Genomic DNA, 18,361 nt, shown 5'->3' with positions numbered 1-18,361 from the left:
TAAATATCATGCAGTCAGCTGATTTGAGATAAGCCATTCCTTTTTTTTTTTTAATGTTTATTTATTTTGAGAGAAACAGAGAGGGAAGGAGGGCCAGAGAGAGAGAGAGAGAGAGATAGAATCCCAAGTAGGCTCAGTGCTGTCAGTGCAGAGCCAGGTGTGGGACTCGAACTCACGAACTGTGAGATCATGTCCTGAGCTGAGATGCAGTGTCTGAGCTTAACCAACTGAGCCACCCAGGAGCCCCGGGGACAGGCTATTCTTAATCAAGCTAAGAAAGTGCCTTCATATTCCTAATTGGCTTTAAACAAACAAACAAAAAGCAATCCAGTAAAGAATATTACATTCTGTTGGATTGAATTTGGGGAGATCTTTCCCTGGAATCTCAGATCGTGATGTTAGCTGGTGTTTGGCAGGACTCTGTCTGTCATCGTTCGTTCCCCCCGCCAAAAAAAAATCTGAATCTTTCTTGCTGAGTGAGTTACAGGCCTCCTTATTCCCCTATGTCTTGTTTTTAAAAAAAAAAGGTCATTTCCTTACAAAACAAGTGCAAGAATTTGTGGAGAACTGCAGCCCATTAAAACCCTAGAACTCACATGACCACCTGAGTGTATTCTACCGACTCAGAGTCGTCAGGGCTCACAGAAGTCCAGAAATTGGGCCTGTGGCTTTTTGGATTGACGTTGACATAATCCGTGGTTTCCTTTATGTCCTCATAGTCCAGGGCAGGTTTGTTTTTCAGTCCTCCAGGGGTTGAAAAGACCACTTGTGTGTAATTCACATCCTTGGTGGCCTTAGGGGAAAAAAGCAGAGAAACGTGAGCCAAGATTGCTCCCAGGGTTGGAGGAGGAGACACCCCAGGATTGAATTCTCACTCAAAGACCCTCGCCTCGCCCCAGGCTGGCAGGGAGAGAAGCTGGCTCCCAGATGACTGTGTCGGAGAGCAGGGCCAGGCCAAGGGGGGACACTCCCAACAGCTCTGTGCCTCCTGTCTGCAGGAACTTCATGGGTTTTGGGAAAGAGGTGGAGACTCAATCCCAGGGAGGTCAGGACTCAGAGCACTCTGGCCCCGTGCCTGGGCTATGGAGAGGAGGAGGTAGTCCATCTACACGTGCATTTTTACAGTTCACTCAGACCCATTTTGTGCGGATGCCATGAACCCAACCACCCATCCCCAAAGGATGTTGTAATGACTCAAGTGGCCCCTCCATCCCTGCTCCCATCCCTGCAGCTGGGGTGGCCTGGCCGCTCAGTCTTTTCCAGCAAGGACCCCAACTGCATGCGAATGGCTGGGGTCACCAAGGGTGTCTGTTACCTGGCAGGCGACTGGAGAGCTGCCGGAGACATCAGAGTTGTTGGCGCTGTCTGAGGATGTGTCACTGTCATCTAAGGAGAAAAGGAAGTTCTTCTAAGGAATGCCGAGGGCAGGGGGAGGTGTTAGGAGGGGATGGGCACAATGGAAGGAGAGGGAGACAAAGTCAGGCAGAGCCAGCCACGCAGAGACAAGTGGGGAAGAGAGGCACGGGGCCCCCAGTAGGGAAAGGAGACACTGAACAGAGGAAGGGTGAAGAGCAAAAGTCCCACCACCCCACCCCACCCCCTGCTCCCCCTGCAAATAGGCAAGAATGATCCCAAGATCCAGGCACTCCTGCTCTGCCCAGTTCCCTCTAACACTAATAGCACTTGATCATGTTGGGAGGGATGAGCAGGGATGCGCTGATGCATCGCGGCCCCGGGCACATAGCTCTGGCCCCCACCGAACTGGCCACAGGTTCTGCTCTAGACCTGTCACTAACTCTAGAAGGCAAGTGACATCCCTTTTTGTGTCTGATTTTGCTCCCTGTGAGACAAGAGGGTTGGATGATGATCTCTCTGAGGTCCCTGCCAGGGAATCTCTCTGATTCTGGTCAGGCTTCAGTGAGGCTCTAAGGTCAGGGACACAGTGAGGCCAGGGCCCCTCCCTTTCTGCAGAAACACTGGATTCACATGAGTAGTCTCCTCTGGTGGCTGAGGTCTTATCTCAGTGCCAGGAAGCCTGACAACCAGATCTCTCCGACTGAAAAGATAAAACTGGAAGGTTGAAGCGAATGCAAATCAATCAAAGGATAACCCGTTAGAAAAGGTGTGAGAGCATAGGAGTGGTCATCTTGCTGTGGAGGCAGCAGTGTCTGTTGCATGAGGAGTGACCCAGTGGGTCTCCCAAGCCCTGGGGAGAAAACCAGAGGGCGGGATTCCTGCTGTTTCACAGGCCAGAGGGGAATGTAGATTCCAACCATCCCCGACACTGGGATTTATTAACCCCGGCCCCCCCCAGATGCTGCGGCCAGAGGCAAGCAGAGGGAGTTGAAATCTTGGCCAGGGGGAAACAAGTGCCACAGGAACAATGACGAAGACAGGAGCAGAGACAGCCCCAAGCCCCCTCTGCAGTGGTTCACACACAACCAGACCTGGAAAAGACCTCACACCCACACAAACCCAGTGAGGTCTGTCCCCCTGGACAGGAAGAGCAGCTTGCTGGGACAGCTGGGCTGGTGAGCCTTTCGCTGAGGTGGGTGGGAGGAATCTTCCAGCTTGGGGTTGGGCTGGCCGGGACAGAGCCCAGCTGCGGCAGGACAGCTCTGCATGGCCCGGACAGAGCAGAATACGCTTTAGGACAAGTTCTGCCCCCGCCCCATCACTCACGCCTGCAACGGGACTCAGACGCAGGGGCACTTTGCGGCTCCTCCTTGGCAGCACGGTGGGCAGGGCCGTGCCAGGGGGCCTGGAGCCTGGCCCCTTTCAGTATCCGCTCATTCTCGTTGGCTAAAGGGGACAGAGTCAAAAGTCAAAAGTGACAGCTCTCCAAGGTCAGGAACATCCTGCCTCTGAGGACTGTTCTCAGTATGGCAAAACATTCCGAGGGACCTCTTCAAACCTCAGCATCCACCCACAACCCTGCAGAACCTCTCCCGTCGCTTGGAGAACAAGCGGAAGCCCCAGCCTCCAAGTCCCTCCATGGCCTCGTGGTTCCCCCTTCTCTCAGTTCCAGCCACCCTGGCCTCTCTGCCAAACAGCTTTCTGCCTCAGGGCCTTTGCAGATGCCGTTCCCCTCCTCATATCCTAAGATGTCGGCATTTCAGTGATGCTGGCTATCACCCAATTCACACCTCCCTGCCTTGCTTCATCTTTGTCTTCCCGAGCACTTACCACAATCCAACACATGTGTATATTACCTGTTTATCTAGTTTGGTGTCTGTGCCCCCCATGGTATGTAAGTTATATAAGGACAGAGATTTTTGTTTTGTTCCCTGTTATACTGAATGAATGAATGAATGAATGGCTACAGAAGCCTAGACTTCCTCTATTTAATTTTCCCTAATTATAAGGCCACCCCATAACAGAGCTTCTCTACTTTCCACTGTAAATCAGTTCAAGAATTTAAGTTCTTCTCTTAGACTAGCCATACGCCCTTCTGCTGGAATTCAAAGCCCTCTGTTCACATTGAACCCTAGTGGTGATGAAGAAAGTTAGTCAGGCCCAGGCCAAATGAGCCCACCCGCAAGAGTATGGCAGGAGCTGGTCCCTAGGCACCAAGTCTGGGTGGAAGCGCTCTGGGCCGTTATTCCTAGCCAGAAATAGGTTGGGTCAGAGTGGGGATTACCCAGTAAGGGGTGACCTGGCCGTGGATCCTCAAGGAGGTAGGCAAGGGGTATTGGGGGCTCCTCCTGCTCTAGGATGGGGGATGGTCCCTGCAGGTGACTAGGAGGAAGGAGAGCACCAGGCTATTTACCCATGCGTCTGCTAAGCAGGTAGTTGACGGCAGCGAAGAGGCAGGTCTGTAGGATGAGGGACACCATTGCGATCACTAAGCCTTGCCAGAACTTCATGTCTCTGTTGGGAAAGGAGCAGAGTCAGAGTTAGAGGTTGTGGAGATTCTAAATCAGCGGCAAATCCGCCCTGCCCCCAGCCAGAGGTCGCCATCTGGTGTTGCTGTGTGTCTCAGGGCCGGTCTCTTTGTCTCTCTGGACCGGAAGGTGTAGGGAAAGTGGTGTGCGTGCTGGGAAGCCAGGAACCCACTCACTCTGTCAGCATGATGAGCTTGCAGGGTGACTCCGGGGCTTCGGGGCTTCGAGAGGCTCAGGCTCTACGGGAGCAGAAGGAAGAGGCCTGGAAGGAACCACGCTGGGCACCCGGTCTCCGCTAGCGCCACCAGCAGGACCGTCCTAGACACCTGCGGGAGGCAAGGCGGCGAGTCAGGACCCCGGGCTCCATTCCTCTCACGCAGACTCAGCTGCTGGGGTGCCACTGGCTTTCCTCTCCCCGGATTTCAATTTTTGAAGCTACAAAACAGGCAGAGCCTCGTAGTTAGGCGTCAGCACCTAACACACTCGACCCCAGCCACGGCGCTGAGCCCCTGGCACACCCGCCCTCCGACCTGGTTCACACAGTCCCAGGGCCGAGATATCAGTGCCTCTTTTCATAACACGCATTGTGAGATTCAGGGGGCAGAGGCTCACGTCTGCGGTGGCACAGCAGGCAAGGGGCCGGGGCTCGATTTGGGCTTGAAGTCCAAGCCTACACGTTCAGCCACTGGTCTCGGCTCTCTGAGAACCGTCACCTGCTGCCAGAAGCACCAAGGGGTTGAACTCCGGCAAATACACCAGGAGAGATTCCTTAAAACCAAATCTTGGGGCGCCTGGGTGGCTCAGTCAGTCAGGCAACAGACTCTTGGTTTCAACTCAGGTCATGATCTTGGTCTGTGAGTTCAAGCCCTGCATCAGGGTCTGCACTGATGGGGTTGAGCTTGTTTGGAATTCTCTCTCTTTCTCTCTCTCTCTCTCTCTGCCCCTACCCTGCTGGCACTATCTCTCTCTCTCTCTCAATCAATAAATAAACCTAAAAAAAAATCACACACACACACACACACACACACACACACACACACACCCCATTTGTGGGGTTTTGGACTCTAGATGCTGTTATACCCTCTTGATTTTAAAAATCAGGGGCGCCTGGGTGGCTTAGTCAATTAAGTGTCCGACTTCAGCTCAGGTCATGATCTCCTGGCTTGTGGGTTTGAGCCTTGCATCAGGCTCTATGCTGACAGCGAGGAGCCTGGAGCCTGCTTTGGATTCTATAACTCCCTCTCTCTCTGCTCCTCCCTTGGTCACGCTCTGTCTCTCTTTCTCAGAAAATAAACATTAAAAGTTTTTAATTAAAAAATCAGCATATGAATTTCACCAGCATGTTGCTGAATACGGAATTTACTATACGACGAAGGCAGGATACTTTCAAAGCCTCTGAGATGATACTTACTCAGCAGAGATGGGAAAAAACTGCCCCGCTGCAGAACATAAACCTTAGAGACTTTTCCTGCTCCTGAGGCTTACTTTCCCCATTAGGGTTTCCAAGAGCTAAGGGTAGTGTGGACAGTCCTGAAAGTTTTGTTTTTATTTGTAGTTTTCACACTGGAACTTTCTAAGATCAGAACTCGAACCAAGAATCAAGAGAGAGAGGCAGTGATAAGCAGGAAGGGTGTGGGGTTTGCCTCCAAACCCTCTCCAGGGCTGTGGGCGTTGGCCGCTGGAAGTTTCCAGAGACAAAATACCACTCCTTTCACATACCAACAAGCTGGTCCTTGGCAGTGGCTTTTCTTTATAAGATCAAACATTGGAAGCAACACATACCCAATTTCTTCATCATACTTCCTTAACCCATCCCCTTCCTATAAATTCTAGATACTTCTCCCAGAGGAACCTAACTCTATCTACTCATTGCTTTTCAAGGTAAATGTGCCCCGTTGGCTTGTGAGCATCAGGTGCTGGTAAGAGGGGCGACGGTGGGGAGGGAGGAGGGGAGCGAGAGGTGGACACACCCCAGAAGGCAGGTGAGAAAGGACACTGGGAAGTTCAAGTCTGTAGACTAGTGGGTAGAAAATCCAGTACCTGCCCCCTACCCAGTGATGAGCAGACTCCAGAAAGAAAGCTTAGGCCAAAGTGACTTGTGCACAGAATGAAATTTGCAGAGCCAAGATGCTGGGAATAAAACACAAAAATGATGGAGATGAAGTAAAATGGGGATTTTTCAGCAAAAATTATGATCTTGAAGGATTGGGCAACTTGATGGAAAAAGGGCATAGTTATATTTTAAATGCCTGACTCTTGTCTTATTTTCAATGAACCCTCTTAAAATGTCGACAGGTACTGATTTCTCAAGCAAACTGCAGTATTTAAAAAAAATTTTTTAACATTTATTTATTTTTGAGAACCTGAGATAGATCATGAGCAGGGGAGGGGCAGAGAGAGGGAGACACAGAATCCGAAGTAGGCTCCAGGGTCTGACCTGTCAGCGCAGAGCCCAACACCAGGCTCGAACTCACAAGCCGTGAGATCATGACCTGAGCCGAAGTTGGACGCTTAACCAACTGAGCCACCCAGGCGCCCCTCTGCTGTGTTAATATTGATTACCTCGTATTCGATGTCTCATTAATCACAGAAATTATTCTCCTTTCATCCAAGGGGATGGCCAGAAAGCCACTAGGGCTGTGTTCTGAAACCACACTTAAATTTTAATTTCTTCTAAGGCTCCTCTCTCTCTTTATTCATTAAAAATTAAATAACTAATACATATTTGTGGTAGAATTTAAAATGCAAATAAGCAAAGCATTTCACAAAATCACCCGTTGGCTTATTCCAGAACACTTTCTACATGTTTTCGTACATGTATGGACTCTGCATATATGTGTGGGGGTAAATACGTGTATACAGGCGTATGATCTTTTCTAAACACGGCATCGTACTGATTAGTGGCTTTTCCTCTTCACTGAATACATCCTACATGTGTTTCCAGATCAGAAAAGCCTTCATTAAAAAGCTGTACTCTGAGAGCCCTCAGGCCAAATTTGGCACCTGGGTGACTTTGTTTGATGAAGCGCTTTAAAGATTTGGATTGGGAAGCACTTAGAAGGGGAATGCATTCTTCGGTCCCTGACTGACCCTTGAAGCCATTCGAGTTTGCCACATACTTGAGTTTCTGGCAAACGACTATTCCACTTTATCAGTGTCTCTTAGCACTCGGTGAGAGTCAGAGCCAGACGGTCCATTGATTTGTACCCCATTGGATGTTCAACATCCTGGAAGACCACCATTGTAACAGGCGAAAGTAACAACCAAAATGACCAAAAACAACCCCACACATTTCCAAATGCCCCAAGCTGAGGCAGTCACTTTTGTCCCTAATTGAGAATCACTGCATTAAATAAATGTCCCACTATTTTAAAACCAATACCTTATTTTGGCTCTTTGTACAAAACCGTGTTGCCTATACGTCCTTCTGTCTGTCTAGTATATTGTCAAGATCTTACTCGCCAAATGGTGCACGGCACCTGTGTCAGTATATAGCATAAAGCCCAACAGACTTCAGGATGAACCCAGGTTCTGCTCCCTTCTGAATGTGCGTTATTAAACTTCTCGGGACCTCGGCTCCTGTACCCGTAAGATGGAGAGAAAGACAGCCTCTAACTCCAAGACTTCTTGCGGGCGCTTCGTGTTTTGTGCTGTTTGTTTGTGAGAAGCACTCACTCAATGATTATGGAGGGGCCCCCACGACACAAAAATTATTTGACTTAATAATTTTTAGATGTTACAATGGGTACGGAAAAGAAGACCCATTCAGTAGAAACCGAACGTGGAATTTTGAATTTAGATCTTTTTGCGGGCTGGCGATAAGCTGTGTAAACCCTCTGGGATGCGGGGCGGCTCCCCAAAAGCCACGTGATGATGAGGGTCAGTAACCAAGACACTCAGAACTGTCCTGTGCCCACACACGCCTTCTGTTCTTCACTTTTAGTGCAGGACTCGATAAACTATATGAGCTATTCAACACTTTATTAAACAATAAACTCCATGTCAGATGACTTTTGTCCGACGGTAGGCGAATGGAAGCGTTCTGAGCACGTTTAAGGGGGGCTAGGCTAAGCTACGATGTTTGGTAGGTGATGTGGAGTAGAAGCGATTTCGACTTAGAACACTTCCAATTTGGGATGGGATTATCAGGAGCTCACCCCATCGTAAACCGAGGAAGTTCAACCCGGAACCGCTTCACCAAGATGGTGACTGGGGTGGAGCTATTAAAATCGAGTTGGTCTATTTTAGGAAACTCAGGCATTCGTGTTGAGCACAGTTTGAAGATAAGATCCGGGACAGGATGAGGTATGAAAATGATGACAGATGTCATTATTTAAGTGGCTAATGGCCCCTAACCACAACGAGCAGCTTGTTCCTTGGGGTCTAATTGCAGATTGCTGATCAGACAGTGGGCAAAAACATCTGCTCATTTGCACCACCCTCCCCCAACACACACACATACCAAATAACCAGGAAATGAGCAATTTAGGGTAATTATGTTGTGAGAAAAGTGTTTGGACCATGAGAATTTCCATTGGCTCATTCTATCATCAAGATTCAGACCATCCTGTCCTCTTTCACATGCTTAGTTTCGACACCCAGACCAATACTAACATAGCACTCTGCCAGGCACTCCCCAGCCATGCTCCTGCAGGGTGCCGGGGGCCTCTCCCCTGCTTGCTTCAGGCCTGGGCAGAAGTCCCGAGACCTCCTGGATTTCATCTTATTGTTTCCCCTTTCTTCTCATAGAGGAGGTCTCGTGGGGCTGTTGTAGTTGGTACAGGTGAAATAATTAAGACGCACCTCCTCCTGCCTGGCACCATGCTTTCTTTGGTACAAAGAGGGGTTTAAAACAAGAGCACAAGAGAAGATGATTTCTATGAGAATCATATGGATTGCAGTGATCAATAATCGCTGTCAATATTGTTAAGCTATCAATCTTTTAAAATCTTTAAGCAGCTTTAGGGGCGCCTCGTTGGCTCAGTCCATTAAGCATCGACTTCAGCTCGGGTCGTGATCTCACCATTCGTGAGTTGGAGCTCCGCATCGGCCTCTGTGCTGATAGCCCTGAGCCTGGAGCCTGCTCCAGATTTTGTGTCTCCCTCCCTCTCTCTCTGCCCCTCCCCTACTCATGCTCTGTTTCTCCTGTCTCAAAAAAACTTTTTTTTATTTTAAATTTTTAAAAATTAAGTAACTTCAAAGCATTTTAAAAGCCTTGGGGCACCTGGGTGGCTCAGTTGGTTAAGCATCTGACTTTGGCTCAGGTCATGATCTTGCGGTTCATGGGTTCGAGCCCCATGTCAGGCTCTGTGCTGACAGCTCAGAGCCTGGAGCCTGTCTTCAGATTCTGTGTCTCCCTCTCTCTCTGACCCTTCCCTGCTCATGCTGTCTCTCTCTCTCTTTCTCTCTCAAAAATAAATAAAAAAAACATTTAAAAAAAGAATTATAAAAGCCTTTAAAGAGAATTCTTTGGAAACTTCATTAACGTATTGGTTTTACAATTAAAACTTTTAAGCCATAACACAGCTGCGGGGTGTGCAAGGAGAACAAACGGAGGAGGCCAGAGTCCGGCCCCTCCTCCCCGCCCAGCGCTTGCCTGCTGCGGGGTTGGGACAGGTAGGAGTCCTTGCCGGGCCCTGGAGAACGCAGGCGCGGGGCGCTTCCAAGTCCTCAGGCTTGGCTAACTCCAAGCATTCTGTTCTTTAAAGATTGCAGTAAGGAAGGGGGAAAAGAAGCAAATTTGGATGGAAATAGGATATTTTAAAAGAAAAAAAATTTCTTTCCATCTTATAGTATCATCCAGTCTCCTCTGCATTACTAGCCTTTTCTCCCCTAATTTAAACTGCAGTTTAGAATAATCAAAAAAAGGAGGAAACATAAATAAGCCAAACCAATAGTGTATATAATCACTGAAACAGAGGAAATCAAACACTGTGAGGCTACTAAGGAATTTGTTAATGTCATCTCAATAAAATTCATGATTTCCTAGAAAAATATAAATGAGCAAAATTGATTCCATAAGGCACCAAAACCAAAACAAAATTACAAGAAAGAAGTTGAGGAGGCAGCATGGCATGTGACTGCTAAAGACCGAGACCTGAAGCATCGGTTCACATGCCAGCTCACCGCCTGCATGAGCTTGGTCTAGTTCTTGAGCCCTTCAAAGCCTTAGTTTTCTTATCTGTAAGATGGGACCAATGAAACAGTCCTTAGGTTTGAATAAGATGGATATCGGTGATACCTGCTTCTGAGGATAAAATAAGATGAGCTATGTGAAGTAGCTATAGCTTGGGTCACATAGTAATAAGCATACAATAAATGACAACTACTATTATTTAGAAATTAAAAGCATTATTGGAATTAACCTACTCAAAATTTGTGTCCAAATAGGTGTTGTTTTTTTTTTTAATTTTAGAGAGTGGAGCAGAGGGAGAGAAAGAGAGAGAGGGAGAGAGAATCTTAAGGAGGCTCCACGCTCAGTGCAGGAGTCCGACACGGGGCTCAATCCCAGGATCCTTGGATCACGACCTGAACCAAAATCAAGTGTCAGATGCTCAGCCGACTGAGCCACACAGGCACCTCTCAAATAGTTTTAGAAAATGAGTTATTTTAAACTTTTACGGAAGACGTATTTTTATGATGTGTAAGCAGATCCAGGGCATAAAAAAGGGGGGAAACTGCAGGCTCACGTCACTTAGGAATACAGAAGTAAACAGAGGAATATGTCGAGGAGTTACCCCAGGGACATGCAGGAAATCAGTTATTACAATAATGAAAACTAGTGTTGACTATTTAGCATGCTCTTACTCTGCAGGGATAGACATTGTCCCCATTTACTAGACATGACAGACAGGCTTGGGGAGGTGAGCAGTTTGCCCTGGTCTCCCACTCCCCTCCCCGCCCCCCTGCCAGAGCCAAATTTCAAACCAAGCTCAGCTCTCAATCATTACATGGAATCGCCTCTTACATGATATGAATACAACATCCATAGATCAATTTTTTAAAATGTTGATCTCAGTAAAATACCAAAACACATTTGATGAAACCAAGTGCTCCTTTCTTACTTTTTAATAAAATAAGAATATGAGAATAATTTCTTACTCTGATAAAGAATATCCCTTCTGTACCAATAATCATCTTACCAAGTGGTAAAATGTTTTAGCAGTCGAGAACAAAGATGTCTATGTCTGTTGTAACCATTTAAAAAATGTATCCTGGAAATCCTAACCTGGGAAACTGGAATCTCCCTCAGCCTCGAACCTAGAGTAATAATGAGGGTGTGGAATACTTACTGAGCATGTCCTGTGACACTCTGACATCAATAACTCACCTGACTCTCCCAATCAGGAGGTAGGTGTATTTTTTTCCTTTTTCTTTTCTTTTTTGTTTAAATTGAAGTATAATTGTTATTTCCATTCTATAGAGGGCAAAACTAAGACATGGAGAAGTTAAATAATTTGCTCAAGATGGTAAGAAGAGTTAATGGGGTTTTGTGCTCAGGCAGCTGGACGTTGGAGCATAAGCTAATTAACTGATACATTAAAGCAATGAAGGTGTATTTTGCGGCAAGGGCAAGTCTTATTGATCCTTATTTGCAAAAGATGTTATTTTATACCTAGAAATCTCAAAATGATCAGTTGAAAAACTTGTGAGATTAATCAGATGACCCAGGAAAAGTCCTGAAGGCATGTAAATATTCTGATATTACCAGCTCTTCTTTCCATTACGTCAGCAATAGCCAGTTAAGTAACGGAAATGTATGGAGGGGGAGCCGGAAGCCTTAGTGGCTATTGCACCGCATAGAACTAATTCTAATTGTAAGACAGTTATTTTGAAGAAAATAATAAAAATGTACTGAGAGATATAAAAGACATAAACTAACAGAGAGACACATGATGTTCCAGACTGGGAATCCAGAAGACTAAAAAAAAAAAATCATTTTGAAATTAATTTGTTGGTTCAATATAACTCCAGTCAAAACTACAGTGAGAATATTTTACAACTCCAAATCAATTCTAAAATTTATCTGGATTGTAACTACTGTATTGTAAATGATGGAAAATAATTGCATATGTTAAAAAATATGAAACTTTATAAAGTAAAAAAAAATAAAATAAAATTTCAAAAAAAAATAAAAAATAAAATTTTTCTGGAAAAAAATTAACAGTCCAGAAGATCTAGAACACGTTTGAAAAGTATTTGTGACCCAGCAGGTTCCTGATATACTACTTTTAAAGGGCAGTCTAGATTCGAAAAAATACCCTAGGATGTGTATAATACATATATCACAAAAGTGGTTCACAAGGCAGTGGGGGGAAAGAAAAGTGTCATTTAGAAAATGCTGCACACAGAATAATGAATTAGCTACCTATAAGAGAAAAAAATAACTTACACCCAAACATGATACAATAAAATAAATTCCAGAGGAAATTAAAGAAGTAAATAGTTTTAAGTTGAGGCATTAAAAGTAGAAGGATATAGGACTGGATATTCTTATATTCAACAATATTTATTAAATCCCCAGATGAGAGAAAACTGTCTCAGCTTATATGCAATGGAAGAACTCACAAAGCAACGGGAAAAATAGAGTCGACTCTAAAATATTAAAACTTCACATATTAAAGTCAAAAAAACAAAATTTAAAGACAAAAATGCTAGAACAAGTGTGTGCAATACATAACTTTAGGAGGTTTTAGATTTTAAAAAAAAATTCTTAAGAAAAGCCCTCTGATCCCCAAATGACAAATGGGTAAAAGGCTTGGGACAGTTTACAGACAATCTGGAACAGAACCAAAGCTAGTTTCACAAGGTAGCTCTACTCACTACTGATCATAAAGGTGAAAAATGAGAAACAATCTAATTGAAACACAAAGATTAAATTAGGGAGAAAGTATAGAAGGGAACATTACGCCATTTAAAATTATATTGATAAAAAATTAATCTGGGGAAGGACTCTGTCCCGTGAGGAAGTACAATGCAGTTATGTTTAGCTACATACAAAACATATTTTTTAAAAAAGAATGAAAATTTGTACAAAAAAGAAAACTTGGGGTCATTAAACTTTGTTTTTTATATTAGTTTAGTAATAACCCCCAATCACCTGATTCATTTCACCAAATCCCGAATAGTTCTTTGACAATAATTTTGCATATCAAATATAGATTTATTCATGAATGTAAACTTATGGTAATTAAATTGGGGGTTTTATTTTAATGTTTTTTGTTCAAAAAAGGGAAATAGAAAAAATACCTAAATGCTAACAAAACTGGGTATTACAATCATGGATGATGTTTTATTTAATTCTTTATACTATTGGTCATTATTGAACTTTTCTGCAATTAACATGTATCTTTTCTCTAATCAGAAAAAAATTTTTAAGAGGACTGACACGAGCCCAGAAATTCTGAGTTGCTCAACTAGCGTAGTACTGAAGTTATCAACAGAAAAAATATATTTGCAATCCAAATCATATCTCATCATGTTAATAGAGCACTGAGATGATCATCTAAATGTCTGAGTTCCAATCGATCATATACATATTGAGTGGTCTAAGTGCATGGCCCTGTGCGAAATACTCTGATGGACAAGAAGAAGGAGAGAACACCATCTGAACTTTCAAGAGCTCACACTGTATTGGAAAATCAAGACATGAACAAATGAAAAATCCAAAAGCAGAAGAGCCGTCACAACAAAGCATGATGAATGTTCAGAAGGAGCGGCAGCACCGCTATGCACTATCTCGGAGGAAACATTGATCCCAGCTCAATAGAATCTTCAGAGAGGAGTCGCTAAGTAGGAACTTTGAAGAACAGGCAATGGATGGATGGAGAACGAGGGAACGAGCAGGCCAGCTAAAGAGCAGGCCAGCAGGGAAACCCACTGTCTTCAACAAGTTTTGATACGGATTTAGCCACATGTAAATAAGACAGAGCGGGAGCAAGCTGGGTACACCACAGGCCAACCTCACAAGTAGGTGCAGGAAAATAGGAGGAGCAGGGACTTGGCGGCCAGGGGGATTGGGTTTGAAGTTTTAGCTCTGGCCTTCCTGGCTACGGAGTTGCTTCCCTTCTCTACTCTAGGCCTTTTTATCTGGTAAATGGGAACAGCACCTGATTCATTTTTTTTTAAATCGTGTTGTGTGTTCTTTATATGCCAGCATCATGCAAAGCATTTTGCATAAAATATCTTATTTAATCATCAGAAAGAACAACAAACTTATGAGGTAGCCACTATTGTTGTCCCCATTTTATAAGTGAGAAGATCAGACTCTAATCCCGCATGGGGAGGATAGAATTCAAACCCAGGCTATTCAGGGCCAGAGCCATCACTACACTGCACACAATGTTTAAGAGGGTTAGCTGAGAGGCTGGTGTATGTAGGAGCTCAACAGGGAGTGATCCTCAGACCAGAACAGAGGATTCAACACACATTGGCTTAACTATATAAACACACCCATTTCCATAGGGCTCTGGGCTGACCCATGGCTTTCAGATGGGAGATATAAGCAACCCAAGGCACGAAGCCATGCGGTTCTGGAAAGTCTCAGTCCTAAACAGTCCCTTCTCCCATGACTGTTGCTGTGCCCATGCACCAGGGGACAGAGAAAATCAAAATATCCACCAGTGAGAAGGGAAGAGTGAGTTCTACCAAATACCACGGGGAGGGGGACAACAGAGGGTTAGGGCGTCACCTTTGTCCTGGGTGTCAGAAAAATCGTCTCTGGGTTCCCTTCAGCACCAGTTACCATGGCAGGGGCCTCAGCCCAGGTGATTGGGACACATCTGGAATATGAACCGAGAACCCACATCAACTTTCCAGCTTGGTGACTTTGCAAATGCAGCCATCTTGGACTGGTCACTTTCTCTTTCTAAGCCTCAGCTTCCCTCTCTAAAACTGAGGGGGGAAAGGTGTGTCTAGTTCTAACATGTTGTTGTTCTAGAATCTTATGAGTCTAACATGGACGTCAATGATGTCTCTGGTTGACTCAAATCAACCAGAAAGAGCAACCAGATGCCCCACATGTCTGGTAATACGCAGTCAGAGGGGCAGGCACTGCCAATATTTTAAGAAGAAAACCAATTATACAAAATTTCTAATTCATAATATTGGGGAAGTCATTTTTGTCAACAATTACTTGAGATAAATGCAACCTGAATGCAACTAGTTCAAGACCAAATCAGCAAGTACACAAAGAATTGCAAACAACTTAAGCAGTATTCACAGATTCATTTTGCAGGATCCCATAAAGCGAAGGTGAATTGAAAGGGCCAAATAATTACATTTCATAGATTGCCCAACTAAATTTCGGAGAAACGAACATTCTGCAGATTGTGCCCAGTTTGTGAGCACTGTGGTGGCTCAGACCATGACTAGTCATACTTTACACCCCACAATTCCTGGCACGTGTAGTAGAAGCACTTTGTAACATTCTTTGCAATGAAATTAATTCACATAGAAGAAACACTATGTAACCTTAAGGTTGACATTCCTGAGTCTGTTTCCTCCTCTGCTAATTGGGAATCCAAATGTCTCCCTCGTTAGAGTTTATCAGGAGGAGTAAGGGAGACAGTGAAATCTTCCAGCACTTTCCTGCCTCACTGCTGGGTCTTAGGGCCATGGCTGGCTTTGTGGGCATGACTCCTATGCAGTCTAGGAGGGCGAGGGCCCCTTGACTGGTTTAGTGCTCTGCTCTTGCCATCTTTAAATTCTTAATAATTTGGCGGGGGAGGGCGCCTGGGTGGCTCAGTAACTTGCGCGTCCGCCTTTGGCTCAGGTCATGATCTCGTGGTTCGTGGGTTAGAGCTCTGTGCTGACAGCTCAGAGCCCGGAGCCTGCTTTGGATTCTGTGTCTCCGTCTCTCTCTCTGCCCCTCCCCTACTTGTACTCTGCCTCTCTCAAAAAACAAAGAAACATTAAAAAAAATAAATAAATTCTTAATACTTTTTTAAGGAGGAACCCAGATTTCCAGGAGTCCTGGGCCCTGCCAATTGCACAGCCGATCCCACTCAAGGTAGTATTTTGAGTAGAGCTGCCGAAACTCGAACAAGAAGGTCAATCTGCAGAACAAGCACCAGGCTGGCCCACCGCCGGCCACTCCCTGAGCACCTCGCCCCACCTCTGAGCACTGTGCCCTCTGAACTCCCGGAGCACTGCTCCGAGAACACTCTTCGGCACTAACGTTCTCTACAAGCGTTTTCTTCCACTGTTTGACTTTGAGCAAGTCACTTAACACCTCTGTGCCTCAGTTTCCTCAACTGTGAAGAGAAATTATGAATGGCACCAACATCTTTGGGACCTCTGTGAGGATTACAAGCACCGATCTACTCTAAGCTCTCAGAAGAGTCGCTGGCGCAGAGTGAACTCTGTGTAAAGTCTCCTCTTACGTGTTGTTCCATGACTTTCCTCTTTGATGGCTTCATTCTCTCCCATTTATAACATTTTTAAAAATTTTTCTTCTTTTTTCTTTTTTTAGAGAGAGAGAAAGCACACAAGCTAGGAAGAGGAGCAGAGGCCGAGGGAGAGAGAATCTCAAGCAGGCTCCAAGCTCAGCAAGGAGCTTGATGCGGGGCTCAATCCCACAATCCGGGGATCATGACCTAAGCCAAAATCAAGAGCTGAATGCTTACCTGACTGAGCCACCCGGGTGCCCCCATTCATAACGTTTTCAAATTGCCACCCTGGTCTCCATCCCTCCACGCACACCAGTTTTTTGCAACTCAGAACAAATCTTGAGGAAAAACCTCCTGCAGGGAGATATCCTCTTGCATCTGGTCTCCAATGGACTAGTAATTAATTGCTATTACTGAGGGGCCCCTAGGGGGCTCAGTCACTTAAGCATCAGACTCTTAATTTCAGCTCAGGTCATGATCTTGTGGTTTGTGAGCTGGAGCCCTGCATCGGGCTCTGTGCTGACCATGAGGTGCCTGCTTGGGATTCTCTCTCTCTCCGTCTCTCTCTGCCCCTCCCCCACTCTCACTCTCTCAAAATAAACAAATAGACTTAAAAAATTAAAAAAAGAAATTTATTTTAAAAGTAGCACTTTGCTGGGCACTAAACTTCTCCTTGTCTGTAATCTTCATACCAACACTGTACAGTGGGTGGTTTTATACCCATTTTATAGATGAAGAAACTGAGGCTTACACAGGCTTAGCAGCGTTCTTTGGATCTAGTTCTGTCTGGATCCAAGGTCTACACACCTTCCAGCCAGGAGCCCTGATTACCACTGCTATTAGTGCAGACACATCTTAGGTCTTGGGAACAAGAGACTAACGTCCCTCAAGAACAAACTCCTCAATCTCAGGTCAAGTCCAGGCTCAATGCAGTTGAATTCCACACTCTGGAATCCGAGCACATACACAGAGAATCCCCTCTGAGACTTCTCCACATGTATGTTCACAGACACACACTCCTCCGGCTAATCTAAAAGTCTACCTACCCCGACAATACTTACCCCCGGGGCCAAGAGCAAGGTCTGATCCCAGCTGGTGTTTCAACAAGGTCCTGATGGAAACATCTCCCCCCAGGGAACCCCAGCCCCACCCGGAAGCTCCTCAGTCATTGGAGGTCAGTCGCAACTGTTTCATCATTTCGAACAGGGCGGGGGTAGGCAGTTTAGAAGATACTCATCTTGCTCAGTGCAGTAGAGCGAGTGAAGCAATAGATAACACCTTCTATCTCTCTCAGCCGGACCCTGTGTCGCTCCTCCTTGCAGACAGTGTACGCAGATGAGAGAGATTAGTAGTCTCTTTCCCTCCATGTGAACCCACCTTTCAGTCCCACCGATATGCACACAACCTGGTAGAGTGGAAGGAGCGCTGGTAAGCGTCACAAGGCCTGGGTTCGAGTCCCACCTTGTGCATTAACTTGCTGCATGAGTTCAGACACGTCCCTTTCCCACCAGGCATCTCATGTTCTTCCTCCATAAAATGAAGAAGTTGGTCTCTAGATAATGAGCAAAGGTCCTTTCCAACTTGGCCCATCTTTGAATCTGATATGTGTGATGTGGCCATAGATTAAGAGATTACGTATAGGACGTGGGTAACTGATGAGGCTCAAATTTTCCAAGGACAGTTTTTTTACCATTAAACATTAGATGGGGTCAAGTGAGGACGGCTCTTGCAGTTTGTCTGGTAGATAGTGCCAGGAAGAGAAGGAAGGTCAATTGCCGGCTCTTGGCGGGTCTCAAGCTAAGCTACCAGCATTGAAATTTGGGAGTGAAGAAGAAGTGATGAGGGTAAAATGATCCTGACATAAAACCATGAAGCAGAATTTTATAAATATCTGTGATGTCACCTCCCTGTGCAGGACAAGTTAGCCAGTGTAGAATAATGGGTTCAGGATCAGATGTATTCAGATTGAAACCCTGCTATACTACCTGGTAGCTGTGTGACTTGAGAAAAATTGCTTGACCTCTCTGATCCTCAGTTTTTTCATCTGTAAACTTGGGTTAACAATAAATACCAATTTTTTAATCTCAT

General features: G+C 45.4%; 1 protein-coding gene across 3 annotated transcripts; it reads right to left on the bottom strand.

Annotated features, from left to right (window-relative positions):
• Positions 1–177: 177 nt before the first annotated feature.
• RHEX (regulator of hemoglobinization and erythroid cell expansion) lies at positions 178–17,795 on the bottom strand. 3 transcript variants are annotated; one of them, XM_029935599.1, is made up of 7 exons: positions 17,651–17,795; positions 14,575–14,665; positions 4,061–4,210; positions 3,770–3,870; positions 2,683–2,802; positions 1,316–1,386; positions 178–793 (listed from the first exon to the last, which is right to left on the bottom strand). In XM_029935599.1, the coding sequence occupies exons 3-7, from the start codon at positions 4,069–4,071 to the stop codon at positions 593–595; spliced, it is 504 nt and encodes a 167-aa protein (XP_029791459.1). In that variant the 5' UTR covers positions 4,072–4,210; positions 14,575–14,665; positions 17,651–17,795; the 3' UTR covers positions 178–592. The 3 variants fall into 3 exon arrangements, with proteins under 3 accessions (XP_029791459.1, XP_029791457.1, XP_029791458.1); XM_029935597.1 differs by lacking the exon at positions 17,651–17,795 and adding an exon at positions 17,335–17,459; XM_029935598.1 differs by lacking the exons at positions 14,575–14,665; positions 17,651–17,795 and adding an exon at positions 17,335–17,459.
• Between the last annotated feature and the right edge of the window lie 566 nt (positions 17,796–18,361).

This window comes from Suricata suricatta, chromosome 3 (assembly GCF_006229205.1).
Source record: "Suricata suricatta isolate VVHF042 chromosome 3, meerkat_22Aug2017_6uvM2_HiC, whole genome shotgun sequence".
NCBI classification, from domain to species: Eukaryota; Metazoa; Chordata; class Mammalia; order Carnivora; family Herpestidae; genus Suricata; species Suricata suricatta.
Note: the sequence above shows the minus strand (reverse complement) of the source record. Positions and strands in the feature narration are given on the sequence as shown.

Bases quoted from the DNA above. Each gene is read 5' to 3' on its own strand.
- RHEX (XM_029935599.1), bottom strand. The intron at 2,803-3,769 runs GTAAATAGCCTG...TGTCCCCTTTAG, and splicing joins CCTGCTTAGCAGACGCATGG to CCAACGAGAATGAGCGGATA. The intron at 794-1,315 runs GTAACAGACACC...TTTTCCCCTAAG, and splicing joins GCTCTCCAGTCGCCTGCCAG to GCCACCAAGGATGTGAATTA.